We start from the raw sequence: 15,696 nt of genomic DNA, 5'->3' as shown, positions 1-15,696 counted from the left end.
ATCTCTTCTTCTGATAAGTCTCTCTTTAGTTCCCTTGCCCATTTATTGAATGGTTTGTTGGGTTTGGGGGGAATTAGTTTCTTAAGTTCCCTGTAGATACTGAATATTAAGCATTTGTCAGATGTATTATTGGTAAATATCTTTTCCCAGTTGGTTGGCTGTCTTTCTACTTTAGTAGCTATGCTTTTATCTGTGCAGAAACTTTATTTTTAGATAGTCCCATTTATCGAGTCTCTCTCCAATCTGTTGTGACCCTGGGATTCTGTTCAGGAATCTTTTGCCTGTGCCTATGAGTTCCAGTGTCTCTCCTACTCTTATCATGTAGCAGTTTCACGGTTTCCGGTCTGACATTGAGGTCTTTGATCCACTTGGAGTTAATGCTTGTGCATGGCGAAAGGCTAGGGTCAATTTTTAGTTTTCTACATGTGGTTACCCAGTTTTGCCAGCACCAATAATTGAATAGACTGTGTTTGGTCCACTGTTTCTCTTTGGCTCCTTTGTCAAATACAAGTTGACTATAGGTATGTGGTTCTGTTTCTGGGTCTTCTATTCTGTTCCACTGATCTTCTGGTCTGTTTTTGTGCCAATACCAAGCGGTTTTTGTTATTATGGCTCTATAGTAGAGTTTGAAGTCTGGTATTGTAATACCACCAGCTTTTTGCCTAGAATTGTTTTGGCTATTCTAGGTCTTTTCTTGTTCCATATGAACCTTTGGATTGTATCTTCTATTTCACTAAAGAATGTCTTTGGGATTTTGATGGGGATTGATATATGAGGAAATTTTTTAAAAGATTTCGTTACTATAAAGATGATGTACAAAGGAAGGAATTTTTTTTTAATTCCTGTTTAGAAAATACTAAGTATTTCATAGAATTTTTGTTCAGGATTTTCAGTCCATTTGTCTACTAGACAGTAAATGCCAACTGGATTCCATATTGTTTTTTTGTTTTTTTGTTTGTTTGTTTGTTTGTTTTGCCAGTCCTGGGCTTGAACTCAGGGCCTGAGCACTGTCCTTGGGCTTTCCTCAAGGCTAACACTCCCACTTGAGCCACAGCACTACTTCTGGCTTTTTCTATGTTTGTGGTAATGAGAAACTGAATCTGGTCTCTGTGGATGCTAGGCAAGCACTCTACCACTAGGCCAAACTCCTGGCCCTCCATATTCTTTGTTAAATTTTCTGATTCTGCTATAATCAGTCAAGTTTGTTCTCTTTAATTTTGTAAAATGGTTGCTTAAAATTCTTTGGGGGGGGTGGAATCAAAACTTTCATCTACATTTATAGTTGACCTTGGATTTGGCAATGGATAATTAGGTTTATTTTGTGCTAATACTTGGGTTAGAACACAGTACTTAAAGCTCTCACTCAGATTATTACTCATTTGAGATATGTCTTCAGTCTGGCGTTTTACTGGTTAATTAGAGATGGAGTCTTGTAGATTTTTCTGCTCAGGCTCACTTTGAACCATAATCCTCTGGAATTTGGCCTCCTGAGTAGCTAAGGTTATTTTTGTGAGTTATAGTAAAAACTTCAAATGAAAAACTTGTACTGTGTCAAAGCCACTTAAGAAACAAAAGACAGTCCACTGTATATGCTAAGGATGGGGGGCATACTTGTGTGTGACACCTGTAACTACTGTGCCACATGTGTGTTTAGACTGATGTTTGTATCTTCTTCATATAAGATGAAGGTCCAAGAGGCCAGGAGTTTGGCCTAGTGGTAGAGTGCCTGCCTAGCATGCACGAAGACCCAGGTTCGATTCCTTGGTACCACATATATAGAAAAAGCCAGAAGTGGTGTGGTGGCTCAGGGTAGAACACTAGCCTTGAGGAAAGTCCAAGGACAGTGCTCAGGCCCTGAACTCAAGCCCAGGACTGGCAAAAAAAAAAAGATGAAGGTCCAAGCTGTGAGCATGACTCCTGCACAGTGGTGTATGTTGTTTTTTGAAATATGCCCTGCAGTGTGTCTGAAGATTAGAAGGAAAGTGTATTTAGGGGTTTAAAAGAGAAAAACATTTTTCCAAAGGGGAAGATACGTGGGCCTTCCAAATGCTGATTTTCTATCTGCAGATTTTCAGTGAAATGTCTCCTTGTGTCTCATCTGTTTTCTGGTTGGGTGTTTTTGTTTTTGTTTACCACATTCTAAGTTCCTATAATCCTTTGTCAAATATATGTGGTTTATAAATATTTTCTCGCATGGTGTTGTGTCTTTTCCTCAGTACAGGATTATGCTGTGATTCTTGCTGGAGTATAGAAGTAGGAAAAAAGAGACTGACTGTGAGGGGAAAAGATAGGGAAAAATAGCTTCATTTATTGAAATAGCAAGAGCCAAATGTTTTATGTCAGACTGTTTGAGTTTGAATCCTAGCCCTGCTGGATAACTGTAGGACTCAATTTCTTTTTTGTCAATTAGAATGGTTGAATCAAGCTCATAGAATTTCGTGAGGATTAGATTAAAATCTCAAGGCATTTAGGTCATGGTTCCTAATAAGCCCATGTTGGCTATCATTATTCTTAATACAGTTCCAAATCAGTAGTTTGTCTTCTCTTCTGTATTGATTTGTTTTGTTTTATCTTCATTCAGTAAGGCTATTAGCACAAGACTAGTTTGTTGAACTTAATAATAGAGTTATAATAGTATAATACCTACTTGATATTATACTACCTGGATTTCAAAATATTTTTATGACCAGCCACTGTGTTGATCAAGGCACTGTTAACCTCAGTTAATCACTCAGGCTTTTGTGACCTTGTGGCCACTTAAACACTGTTCATCTGTATCATTTAAGGTCTACAGTACTTAGTGCCTCATCTCTTTACCCATCTCTGACCCAGTACCCTCCAGAGGCACTTCTGTACATATTTACTAAAAGAATAAATACTTAATAAATAGAGTTCACCAAAATAGTAGAATCAGCTAGAATTTTTTTTTTTTGATCATGGGACTTGAACTCTGGGCCTGGGTGTTGTCCCTGACTTTCAGCTCAAGGCTACCACCCTGGAGCCGCAGTGCCACTTCTGGTTTTCTGGTGGTCAATTGGAGGTAAGAGTCTCATGGACTTTAGTGCCTGGGCTGGCTTTGAACTGCAATCCTCAGATCTCAGCCTCTTGAATAGCAAGGATTATAGGCGTGAGCCACCATGCTTGCCTCAGCTAAAAATTTATAGCAGTTTTGTGCTTAGATTTGAAATCTACTCTGTAGCGGCAAATGAATACTTAGTGCTTACTATTGCCAAGGATGGACATAATCATTACATAGATAAACAGCTTTAATTCCCTTAACAAGTAGGTTCTGTCATCATTGCCAGCTTGTAGATGAGAAAACTGAGTCACAGAGAATCTTACCTACCTAGTGAGTGGTCAAATCATCCTTTCAGCAGTCACATCTGACTTAACCACTGTCTTGCAAATTTTTAAAATTATTAATCACAAATTTACACAAAGAATGACACTTCCTAAGAGCTTATCTTTAGGTCAGAGAGTTTGGCCTAGTGGTAGAGTGCTTGCCTAGTTTGCATGAAGACCCTAGTTCGATTACTTGGTACCACATACATAGAAAAAAAACAAGTGGTACTGTGGCTCAAGTGGTAGAATTCAAGCCTTGAAAATGCCCAAGTACAGTGCCCAGGCCCTGAGTTCAAGCCCCAGGACTGGCAAAAAAAAGACAAAAAAAAAAAAAAAAGCTTATCTTTGTTCCTTAATGCATGGAGTAACTTGGGCTTTTATAGCTCATTCACTTAATAATAAAATTTGAACATATTTTATAGAATTTGGAAAGAAGTAGTTGCGGGGAGGGTTGTAAGCGCCTACTGTGTACCTTGCAATGTGCCAAGTAAATAGAAATGACTAGAAGTTTGCTTTCCTCTTTTCCACAAAGCTCCTTTGACCAAACTATCTCCCTGAAATGGCATGTTTCTTTCTTTCCACCAGTGTGGTGCTTAAAGGTGTACAATTATAGGCCAGAGATGCCTGTTGTCTTGGTTCACATTCTTAGATTCTAAAATTTAATGAGCTGAGATTTGGTTTAGATTAAAAAAAAAAATTCCCCAGAAAAGGAAGAAACTTAAAATGTAATTACTACTTACAGGTATCACTACTGTATTTGCCTATCCTGTCTCAACAAGTTAGTTATAATTCTTATTTTGAGTAGATGGTGGTGACAACTCTGAGCTATATAGATTAAAGAACTTTCATTTCTTTCTGTTGTCTTTAAAACTGCTCTGGCATTAATAATCAGGTGCCTCTGTGGAGAAAGATTTAAGTTAAATAAAAGCAAGATGCAAATTATACTCATGTGGAGAGATTAGTTTCAGAGTCCAGAATTTTCTCTAGGTATCTAGGTATCCTCTATATTACTTTTATCTCATAAATGTCTGAAATGGTTATAAATGTAAAGAAATTACTTACAAGTCTTAAGTATGTGTTTAATAATTCCAGGATTTGAATTTTCTTTTTATTTGCAGCTCAGATCGTCTGATAGAAGAAACAATAAGGTAGGATAAAGTTTTGGGTTTTTTCTTGGTATTTTTTCACACATTTAATGAATAGATTAAGTTAGTCTTATTACCTAGAGTGAAAGTTAAGTTATCCTTAAAAGTAAAGACAATGTTTATTCCCTTACAAAATAGATTTACAAATTGGTAACACAGTTTAATTAGACATTAAACAAATGTTCCATAAAGGGGAAGGAGAACCATGGGACATGGTGAAATAACTTGATTTGAATTTTTGTTTGCTTGTCTGTGGTGCCAGGGATAGAATTCAGGACTTTGCACATGCTAGGCAAGTATGCTACCACTGAGTAGTGTCTGATTGGTTCTTTTAGTTACATAAGTTATATTGAGTGAATTTAGATTGGTGCTGTCTCTTCATAGCTATGTATACATGATTAGATAATGACTAAGGGACTATTGTGAGGAAGCTCTCTATAAACAGTGTCTTTTGAAACAGTCTATGGAGAAGTCCAATTCTGCGTCTTGTAAGGACACTTTTTACAAAGGTCACTTTGTATCTAGAAGATAAAGATTGAGTAATTTGTGACATAAAAATTAATCTCTTGGGGCCGGGAGTTTGGCCTAGTGATAGAGTGCTTGCCTAGCATGCACAAAGACCAGGGTTCAATTCCTTGGTACCACATGCATAGAAAAAAGCTGGAAGTGGTGCTGAGACTCAAGTGGTAGAGCTCTAGCCTTGAGAAAGTCCAAGGACAGTGCTCAGGCCCTGAGCTCAAGCCCAGGACTGGCAAAAAAAAAAAAAATGTAGTCTTTTCACCAGAGAATTTGTACTTCTTGTTAACCAAGAGCAGCAATCTTAATTTTTATTTCCACTCCGTTTTCTTATATTTAAAGCCATGAAATTATAGTCTCTTTTATAATATTTTTATAAGTATTAAAGGTAATGTTAAAAGAAGGGGTTGCAGATGTAGCTCAGTGTTATAGAGTACCTGCTTGCCTAGCACTTGCAAGGCCCTGTGTATTTCCCAGGAAAGGGGAAAGGAAGAATGAGAGAATGAGGACAGGAAGAAAGGTGGCAAAGCTTTGCTTATCTCACTCAACAGAGCGTTTTCTAGTTCCGTCTCTTTTCCCTCAAATAATGTAATTTTCTTTTTCTTCATGACTAAGTAATATCCCATTGTGTATATGCATATAAGTACATATAAGTACCTATGCATATTGGTTTATAGACATATGTATATACATCATGATTTATGTGTACATATGTATATATCCATCCAGTATGTGTATATACACACACACACACCATACTTTCTTTATGTTTTGGTTATTGAATAGCTCAGCTGATTCTATAGTTTGCAGTTGACAAACGTGACAAGACCCCAACTAGTGGATGGCTAAGGAATGATCAAAGTCAGCATCATTCCTAGCAAGTCATGCCTGCCATATGCAGCCTTGATGTAATGTGAAGTGGGGAGAATAGCACGTTGTGTCTGTGGTCTTTCTCCAGGTAAGAAGATCAGAAAAACCTGAACTGAGAGACATTCCACAACAGAGTTGAGTCAGTCCTCAAAACTGCCAGAAACATAAAAAACAAGGAAGACCTTAGAACCTGTCAGAGACAAGATTGGTCTCTGGAGGCACAGCATCTGACAGATTGAGACCCGAGAACAGATAAAGGCATTAGATAAAAAGGAAGGAAATATAAAGTATGAGCTTTGATGATAAACTTATTTGTATCAGTTCATTAATACATACCCTACTAAAGTATTAAGAATACTGGAAACGTGGGACTGAAGTCTGTAATAAACTAAGCTTTCCTGGTTAATCCTAAATATTCTAAAATTAAAAATAAGAAGGCTCATGCTCATGGCTAGGGAGAACCAGCATAGTGAAAATGTCTATACTGCCAAAATTGATAAACAAATTCAATGCAATCCCCATCAAAATCCCAAAGACATTCTTTACGGAAATAGAAGATATAATCCAAAGATTCATATGGAACAAGAAAAGACCTAGAGTAGCCAAAAAATAAGAAGGCTCTCATAATGATGAGGGTAAATTAGAATATTTGACCTACAACATCAAGTTATTAACAATGAGGAAAAAACAAAGATAGGAAACAGTTATAGTATAATAATTATTCTTTGTGTTCTCCATAAATTTAAGTGGATTTCTAACGATTACATTTTATAAATGTAAAAAAAAATTAGATATACCTTAAAGGATAAGAACACTTAAGAACCATTAACTCACTATAAAAAACAAAGCTGGGTGCAGTGGCTCATGCTTGTAATCCTAGCTACACAGGAGGCTGTGATCTGAGGATCAAGGTTCACAGCCAGCCTAGGCACTAAAGTCTGAGAGACTCTTATCTCCAATTAACCACTAGGAAAAAAAAGAAAGAAAGAAAGTGGCCCTGTGGCTAGGGTAGTAGTACCCTTGAGCTAAAGAGCTCAGGGACAACACTCAGGCCCAGAGTTCAAGTCCCAAGACCCACAAAAAAAAAAATGCTACTGAAAGGTCTTTTGTTTTATTCTTACCTTTTGTCTTTAAATACAACAGACATCACAGTGAAATTTTACTGACTATAAAGCTACTTTTGGTTACTATGTATGAGTAAAGTATAAGATCAAATAATTGTTTCATCATATTCCACATCAAAGCTTACCTTTTCATATTGAAGATACATTTAAAATTCATATAGCCGAGGGTTGGGATGTAGCTCTGTGACAAAGTGCTTTCCTAATAAGTGTAACATCATGGGTTTGACTCCCAGAACCAGAAAAGACCAGGCCTGGGAAGGTGGCTTAATGGTAGAGGGCTTGCTTAGAATGCATGAAGCCCTGGGTTTGATTCCTCAGTACCACATATACAGAAAAGGCTGGATGGAAGTGGCAAGGTAGAATGCTGACCTTGAGCAAAAGAAGCTCAGGGACAGCATCAGGCCCTTAGTTCAAGTCCTCATACTAGCAGAGGAGGGGGGGTGAGGGAGGGAGGACCAAAAAAATTACAACTGAATGTTGGGGGGGAGTTTTGTTTGTTTTTGTTTTTTGCCAGTCCTGGGCTTGAGCTCAGGGCCTGAGCACTGTCCTTGGACTTTCTCAAGGCTAGAGCTCTACCACTTGAGCCAGCTTTTTCTAAGTATATGATACCAAGGAATCAAACCCAGGTCTTCGTGCATGCTAGGCAAGCACTCTACTACTAGGCCAAACTCCTGGCCCCAATGATTTATTATTTTAAAAGCATAATATATTATTTGGAGCCTATATAGTGCCTCCAAGTATTTGATCCTTGAAATAATAGTCTAGATTTCACCCAGCTCAACCCTAAATGATGGCATAAGATGTAAAAGTATGTCTAGATAGATATATTTTATGTGGTTTGGAACCATGCTTATTCACCAAGGTAGTAATAACTTCATATATGATGAGCATATCCATTCTCACATACAAGTTCAAAGGGCTCGTTTTTTTAGAGCTCTCTTTGCTTTTTCTTCTTTCCTTTGGATATCTCTTAATTGCCTGTCAATAGTTCTCATTTCTTTTTTTTCTTTTTTTTTTTTTTTGCCAGTCCTGGGCTTGAGCTCAGGGCCTGAGCACCGTCCTTGGACTTTCTCAAGGCTAGAGCTCTACCACTTGAGCCTCAGCACCACTTCCGGCTTTTTTTTTTTTGTATATATGTGGTACCAAGGAATCGAACCCGGGTCTTTGTGCATGCTAGGCAAGCACTTTAACCACTAGGCCAAACTCCCGACCCCTAGTTCTCATTTCTTATGTGCATTAAATACTCAGCTCTTTGGGCAGCTTCTTCAGGGTTATACCCGAGCAACTCTGCTGAAAACTAAGCTCATTTTGTGCCCTCTAGCTTTTTGTTCTCTGTGAAAACTAGCTTTGTGCTATGCCTGTGGATATTTTTGTTCTTTACAAACTTTTTTTCTGTCTTGAAATTAACATTTGAGTTATTTGTTGTTTGCTTAAAGTTCTCTTATTCTCTTTTCTTCTCTCCCTCTCTGCCTCCCTCCCTCTGCTCCTCCCCTACTTCTCATTTCAACAAGATATTAATTTTTTTTCTCTGAGACTTTACTTATCCTAACGTGTTCATTGGCAACTGTTAAGAGGTTCAAGCAGTGGCCTATCAGCTACAAAAAAAGTCTTTAACTCAATTTTGTTTTTTGTTTTTTTAAACACAGGACATTGGAGTAGTCACATGAAAGAGACTGCCTTTCTGAGGGTTTTCCCTTCTTTCACAGTCATACTTAATGATGTTATCTTTGTCAGCTGCCTTGGAAGACCCAGCATAATGTTGCTGCATCTGTGTCCCAAATTCTGCCTAGTAATTCTCAAGTAGAATTTGAAAACCCAGTTTGCTCAATAATTGGGTGCCAATTGTATATGTATTTCTATACTGCCTTTCCATTTTTATGTTTATATCTGAACTTCCTTCTTAACAATTTTTCCTTCTGAAGAATATTTTGGTAACAGGCTTTTTTTTTTTTTTGTCAGTCCTGGGAGCTGAACTCAGGGCCTGAGCACTGTCCTTGGGCTTTCCTCAAGGTTAGTGTTCTACCACTTGAGCCACAGAACCAGTTCTGGCCTTTTCTATGTATGTGGTACCAAGGAATCAAACCCGGGTCTTCGTGCATGGTAGGCAAGCACTCTACCACTAGGCCAAACTCCCGGCCCGGTAACAGGCTACTTTTAAACTCCTTGCAGATGCTTTTGTAATGTGATTTGTCTATTCATGGCTTGTTTCATTAGTTATTTTGGAGAAAACAGAAAATACATTGAGTGGGTAGCAGTGAGATCATTCAGATAAGGAACAAGGAAGGTGGGTGGGAGGGACTTCCTCCATTTTCCTGCTGGTATTTTCAAGATCATAGGGCTCACTGTAGTTTTCTATTTACTTTTAGGGTTATGATGAATCCATTCAGAGCAATCTCAAATGCCAATTTAATTACTTTCTTTTTTAAAGCATTGCTATGGCAACAAAGGAAAATATGACTTCTCAGAGAGGAATGCTGAAATCAATTCACAGCAAAATGAACACCTTGGCCAGTATCCTTTTTGAAAGTTTGAAAGCTATGTTGGGACATGTTTATGCTTTCTTTTGCAGAGAGAGTGTTGGGTAGCTAGCATGCATTAGGGGTAAAGCACCTCAGTAATTACACACTACAGATACCTTTGAAAGTTTAAGCTGTTTAGCACCATTTTCAGTCTGCACACCAGAGGTTTAATACTAGTAAATTTAGAAAATCTGAGTTTTAAAATTATTCACATAAAATTATTTTATATTTAAAAATTTGGCTTGTATATAGGGTTACATATCTATAAACCTACGGTGTGGGAGGTGGAAACAGACTTGCAAGTTCAAGGCCAGCCTAAACTGCTCAATGAATTCTATATCAGTTGGTCTACATAATGATACATAATGAGATCCTATGATCCTATTTCTTTTTTTTTTTTTTTTTTTTTTTTTTTTTTGGTCATCATGGAGTTTGAACGCTGGGCCTGAGTCTTGTCCCTAAGCTCTTCAGCCCAAGGCTACCACCTTTCCCTTTCTGCCACAGCGCCACTTCAGGTTTTCTAGTGGTTATTTGGAGATAAGAGTCTCATGGATCTGGTCTCTACCCCACCACTATTTATATGATTCTAGTGACTTTTCTCCAAAGAGTCTTTTCACATATGACCTTAATAAAAATTCTCAAAGATCGTTTTCCTGCAGTCAACAGCCTGATCCAGAGAATCAACCTTAGAAAGCGGCGAGACTCCCTCATTCTAGGTGGTGTAATTGGCATCTGTACCATCTTATTGCTGCTGTATGCGTTCCATTGATGGGTGCTCTCCAGGACACTTGGAGCCGCCACCTGTACACCTGATCTGGAATAAGGAAAAACGGGAAGGAGAAGTTTACTGTGTGATCACTTGCCTGACCAGCCGGATGAATTCAAGACTGAGGTGATGGGCTTTGTGATATGGTCGGGTGGAGCTGAAGTCACAGATTTTCTGTGCTATCTTTTCTAACACACGTTTCTCTGTTTTTAATTTTAAAAAAGAAAACCAGTTTTCAATTAGTTGTCTCCCTAGGAGATAAGTAAACCAATCAAAAACAGAGTTTCTGTGCTTACATGAGAATGTTGAAGCCTGAGGACAGCTGCACTCTTCAGAACACCAAGTTCCTGTACATCCAAAGACTACTTTTCTTTTGGCCACCAGGTTGGGTTGTGAATAAAAATAATTCTTGGCCTTTTATTTAACACTGACGATGAGAAATATCACAAGTCCTTTCTTGATCATCTGTGTTTTAGATTTCTTCTCTGTGTCCCCAACTCTTTGATATTCAAGGAAAATTTTGGTGTCCCATTCTCCACAAATTCTTTGAAATGTGATAGGCCAAATTGAGCATGTTTGTAGTTGTCTGACATGGTGAATATTCAAAAAAGGGTTTGTTTTTTCTTAAGTTGTGAATACACTGGGTCAACTACATTATTGAAAAGACATCAACAATGACAAAGCCTCTTTCTTTTTAAGGAACCAGTAATTGTTTCAATTTTTTCAAAATTTCTTTCACTATGTTAATATACATATATATACACATATATATGTGTGTGTATATTGTTACTAAAGACAATGAAATCTGAGTTCTACTATGATGGAAGAAGCTAACAGCCAAGGTCTGCCGGTGCCCTGTGCTTCTCACCACATCAGAGCTTACTGCGATCGTGCTCTTTCCAGTAAGAAGCTGCATGCTTTTCAATGACATTGCCAGGTCACTATCCAGATGGCTGCATTTGTAAGTGCTCCACAACTTAAGAGCCACACTTGGGTACCAAGAATGCTGGGTTCTGTGAAAATGATTTCATTCCAAATCTGTTAAACGTTTCCAAACATCCAGAGAGAGGTTTCACTATTGCAAGTAATTGTAAAAGGTTGGATGTGTGCCTACACCCATCTTCTGGACAGCAGCAAGATGTTAATCTCCATATGAGAATTCTTTTCAAGTTTAAGCCATTTCTCACTTTGTGTAAATTCATTACTTGTCTTACTGAACTGTCATGTATCCTAGAAACTTGTGGCATCTGTGTTCCTCACAGAGGGGCTGCCCCTCGGTGGAATTGATGGTGATATTTATTATATGGACTTCTGCCTGTGCCATGAGATGGAAAGCATATTAGCATAGACTTCTTGGCTGTATCCTGTATGTCAAAATCCTGTTAGGTGGACTTAATATGCTGCCTCGTGGGTAGACTAACGCCGGGCCTGCAACAGAGACTGAGAAGGTGGTCATTCTGGTGTCGGAGTTTTATTGCATTCTGGGAATGAAGGGCCTTTTGATATATTTTTCTTAATCATGGGGTTTATTTTTTTAAACATGGATCCATTGGCTGGAGATGCCCTTGATGTTCATCTTTACCACTGTGAATCTTAGAGGATCAGGGAGGTAAGTTCATTTAGTCAGTTCTCCTTTGGGAGAAAGAGACTTCTTTTCCCTGATGCTTTGTTATCTTTGATTTTTTCAAAGGGTTTTGATTGATGGTATGCCTCAGCTCGACTCTTGGGATTTTGGTTTGCTATATAGTAGGCATTTATAAAATCTGAAGTATCATAAATAAAGTACTTATTTAACTATACTACCAGTCTTTTCTATGGTCTGAGTACTTGGTTCGTTCATTAGAGCTGATGTGACCTGAGCTCATGTGGCTTGCTGCTGATTACAGCAGCAGTGCCAGGACTGGTGAGCCTCTGCAGGAACAGATGTGCTTATATGAAGTAAGAGAAATATGGTAGTTATTTTCTTTAGGAAAATAGTGAATCCCAGTTCTTCCTAGGAAGGTGAAAAAAGCTTGGTATCACCAGGCGCCAGTGACTCACGCCTATAATCATAGCTGTTCCAGTGACAGAGATCCAAGGATCATGGTTCAAAGCCATCCCAGGCTGGAAAGTCTACAAGGTAGAAGTGGCAGTCTTGCTCAAGTGGTAGAATGCTAGGCTAGCATTGGGCAGAGGAAGCTTGGAGATAGCACCTAAGCCCTGATGAGTTCAAGTCCCAGGACTGGCACTAAAAAGTGCCAGCTAGTTCTCATGTCCTAGTGTTGTCACGCATAGTGCCGTGCCCCAGATAGCAAGGAAAGTGCTCAAGAGGGTTTTCCTTACCTTCCTATCTGGTTCCTTCTTTAGATGGCAGAAGGGAAATGGAGATGTACCCTTTACAGGCAAGGGTCCTGTGATTACTGATTGAAACTTTAGTTTATGACATTCAGTTTTTTTGTTTTTCAGTCCTCCTGTTGCTGTCTTCCTTACTGACAGAGTTGGTGGGTTCAGGAGCCCACAGTATCTTGTTAAAACAGTCAGAACCCAAGGGTCAGAGGGGATGTGCTGTTTCTGGTCCCAGTAAAATGTTGCCTCTTTGGAAAGTCATGCTCCCATGGCCATTGTTTTATACATCTTGACTTTTTGGATCTTAGTAGTGATCCAGAACTTTTCACTTAGCTAAAAGATAAAAACCCATGGCAGCAAAAGTAGGAAATACCAAATGGTAGGGCCTGAGTGGGGGGGTGTTTGAGTTGTAGGAGTTTTTATTGCTATTTAGACTACATCTTGCTATGTATCCCAGGCTGGCCTTGAACTCCTAATCCTGCCTCCGCAGCTGAGATTACAATGTGTGTCATCATCTTATTTCTAAGATTGTACTTCTGTGTTTTCTGATGACAGTAAAAATGTTTAATCTGTTACTTGAGTTCAAGCCTGGATAGATATCCAACTGTGTACATAGGTTATCCATTCTGGCAATCTCCCTACGGTTACCATTAATAGTGCTGCAGGACTCCCTGTAACTCACATTGCGCCACCCCCCCTCCCCAATTTTAGGAAGAGGCTTTTCTTCTCTACTGTTCTGTTCATGCCAAAATTTGCTTTTGTAATGAATGCCTTTTTCCATAGCACCCAGTACACCAATGAAATGTGGAGTAAGCTCCTGAGGCTGGAGACTGGTAATGAGAGGAGGTACCTTAAGGGTACTTTTTGTACCTGGAACCAAATAACATTTTCTTAGTTCTTTTATGTTGGGTGTGAATACATCGGAATAAAATTCATACTTAGGAGCTTTCTGATGCAGTGGCTCTGGGTCCCTGTGGAGTTGAGACATTTTGGGTCTACATTCCCACCATTATTTTGACTACTGATGATCTTAGCCTGAGGAACTCATGTAGCCTTTTTAGTTGCGGATACCTTATCTTTCATTTATTAGCCACATGTGGTTTTTGGCAGTTGAGTTTTCTAATATCTGTGCTAATAAGTTGTTGGGGATAAATGGCCATGTCCACTGTCACCCTGAGTGTTCGTGGGTTCTCCCACTACAACAGTCATGTTCTGTGCTCTCCAGAATGATGCAGAGCTTTTCATCATGGTCTTAAAAATAATAAGCTGGTGTTGTTTAAACCCTTGAGTTTTACAGAGGCAAGGAAAATGATGGACAAGTGAATTTTAAAGATATTTATTGAATAAGAAGCTAAGACAAAGCTGAGCCATGTCTTCAAAGATCCTTTTGATTTTCTGTGTACCCAGTCTAAATTCTGGTTTTGGTAACAACTTCTTTGTACCCTTCCCCCCACACCCCGTTAGCTCTTGGTTGGGGTGAGATTGATCCCAGTTGGCTTCATGATGACAGAACATGTTTCCTCAAGACAAATGCCAATACAGAAATTTTAAAATACTCTTTTCCAAATGCACTTTCTAATTTTTTGTTTTTAAATAGCATCTTGAAAATTTTATTGTATTTGTACTTAACTTTTGTTCTCATCTAAATGTGCATTTTTCTGACTGTATAGAAGCTTTGTTATGTAATTTAATAATAAATGTCTAAATGGTGTGTCTATGGTTGTTTGTATTGAAGTGATAATGCTTGAGACAGTTTGAGAGCTGTGATCATGAAATCTTTTGTGTTAATAAGTATTTCTGTTGGGGCCAGGAGTTTGGCCTAGTGATAAGAATGCTTGCCTAGCATGCACAAAGACTCAGTACTACATACCTCAGTACCACAGACAGCAAAAAGCCAGAAATGGTGCTGTGGCTCAAGTGGTAGAGCTCTAGCCTTGAGAAAAATCCAAGGACAGTGCTCAGGCCTTGAGTCTAAGCCCAGGACTGGCCCCCAAAAAAGAAAAAAGAAAAAAGTATTTCTCTTGATATTCTAAAACTCAGCATCACTGGGTGCTAGGGTGCTCAGTTCCATAATCCTAGCAACTCAAGATACCCAGAGGATCATAATTTGAAACCAGCAACTGTGTTAGCAAGTCCATGCAACTCCATCTCCAGAGCAGCCAGCAGAAAGCTAGGCCGGAAGCATGGCTTGGGTAGAGTATTAACCAAGCAAGCCCAGCAAGTGCAGTGCCCTGGGTTCAGGCACTAGTACCCACAAACTAAAATGAAGCATGATAAAAATACAGAAATGGAAGTGCTGAAAAAACTTGCACCTGGTATTTAAGAAGTAAAGGAGAGTCTCCTTATCCTGAAATGTCAGGAGATGTAATTGAGTCAAAAATTCTCTAAGACATAAACCAATTTTCTCTGCGTAAATAGGGATGTGTATGTGTGCTTGAGCAGGTCCTGAAGCTTGAACTCGGGGCCTAAGTGCTGTCCCCTCATGACTATTTGCAGATCACATATAAGCAATCAAGACACAACCAAGTGAATGTACTATCACACCATTGTACGCTTAAAATTACGAACTTAGGTTGGGCACTTAGGAGCCTGAGGTCCAGGGATCAGTTTGAAGCCAGCCCAAGCAGAAAGTTTATATGAGATTCTTACTGGCAGTTAACTGAAGGGGAGCTGTGGCTTAAGGGAAAGAGCACCAGCTCTTATGAGGGCATTCATCCTCTTCCTAGAGACCCCATACAGCTACCTCATCATTGGGTACACATCCAATTACCTCTCAGAGCCCTCTTTGTCATATTGGGGGTTAGTATTTCAACAAGTGACTATTGGAAGGGAAGACACTGATAACACTATCTCAACAGCCCTTCTCAGGGGGAGACTAACGAGCCTGTGCCTTCCCTTATGTCCAGTGTGCTCCTTTCATCCTACTTAGTCATTCTTTTATAATCACCAGGTGCCACTTCCCCCATGCAACCAAGGTCTCAGCACTTTGAGGGATGAGGCCACCATAAATTCATCCTTATGCCTACCGATACAGTAGATGCAGTAAATACTTGATGCAGTTTGAAAAGAAATAGAATGATGTAATTGCC

The 15,696-nt window shown here is 39.0% G+C and overlaps 1 protein-coding gene across 3 annotated transcripts in view; it reads left to right on the top strand.

Annotated features, from left to right (window-relative positions):
* Gosr1 (golgi SNAP receptor complex member 1) overlaps positions 1-14,318 on the top strand; it is a 37,244-nt gene extending 22,926 nt beyond the window's left edge. For all 3 annotated transcript variants that reach the window (XM_090350508.1, XM_090350507.1, XM_090350509.1), the window contains 3 exons: positions 4,461-4,490; positions 9,426-9,508; positions 10,161-14,318. In XM_090350508.1, the coding sequence (XP_090206634.1) occupies positions 4,461-4,490; positions 9,426-9,508; positions 10,161-10,285 (238 nt within the window). In that variant the 3' untranslated portion in view covers positions 10,286-14,318. The remainder of the gene's footprint in view (positions 1-4,460; positions 4,491-9,425; positions 9,509-10,160) is intronic.
* Positions 14,319-15,696: the final 1,378 nt, after the last annotated feature.

This window comes from Megascapheus bottae, chromosome 17, assembly GCF_031878675.1.
Source record: "Megascapheus bottae isolate mThoBot1 chromosome 17, mThoBot2.hap1, whole genome shotgun sequence".
In the NCBI taxonomy this organism is placed as follows: domain Eukaryota; kingdom Metazoa; phylum Chordata; class Mammalia; order Rodentia; family Geomyidae; genus Megascapheus; species Megascapheus bottae.
This window is presented reverse-complemented; position numbering and strand designations above follow the sequence as displayed.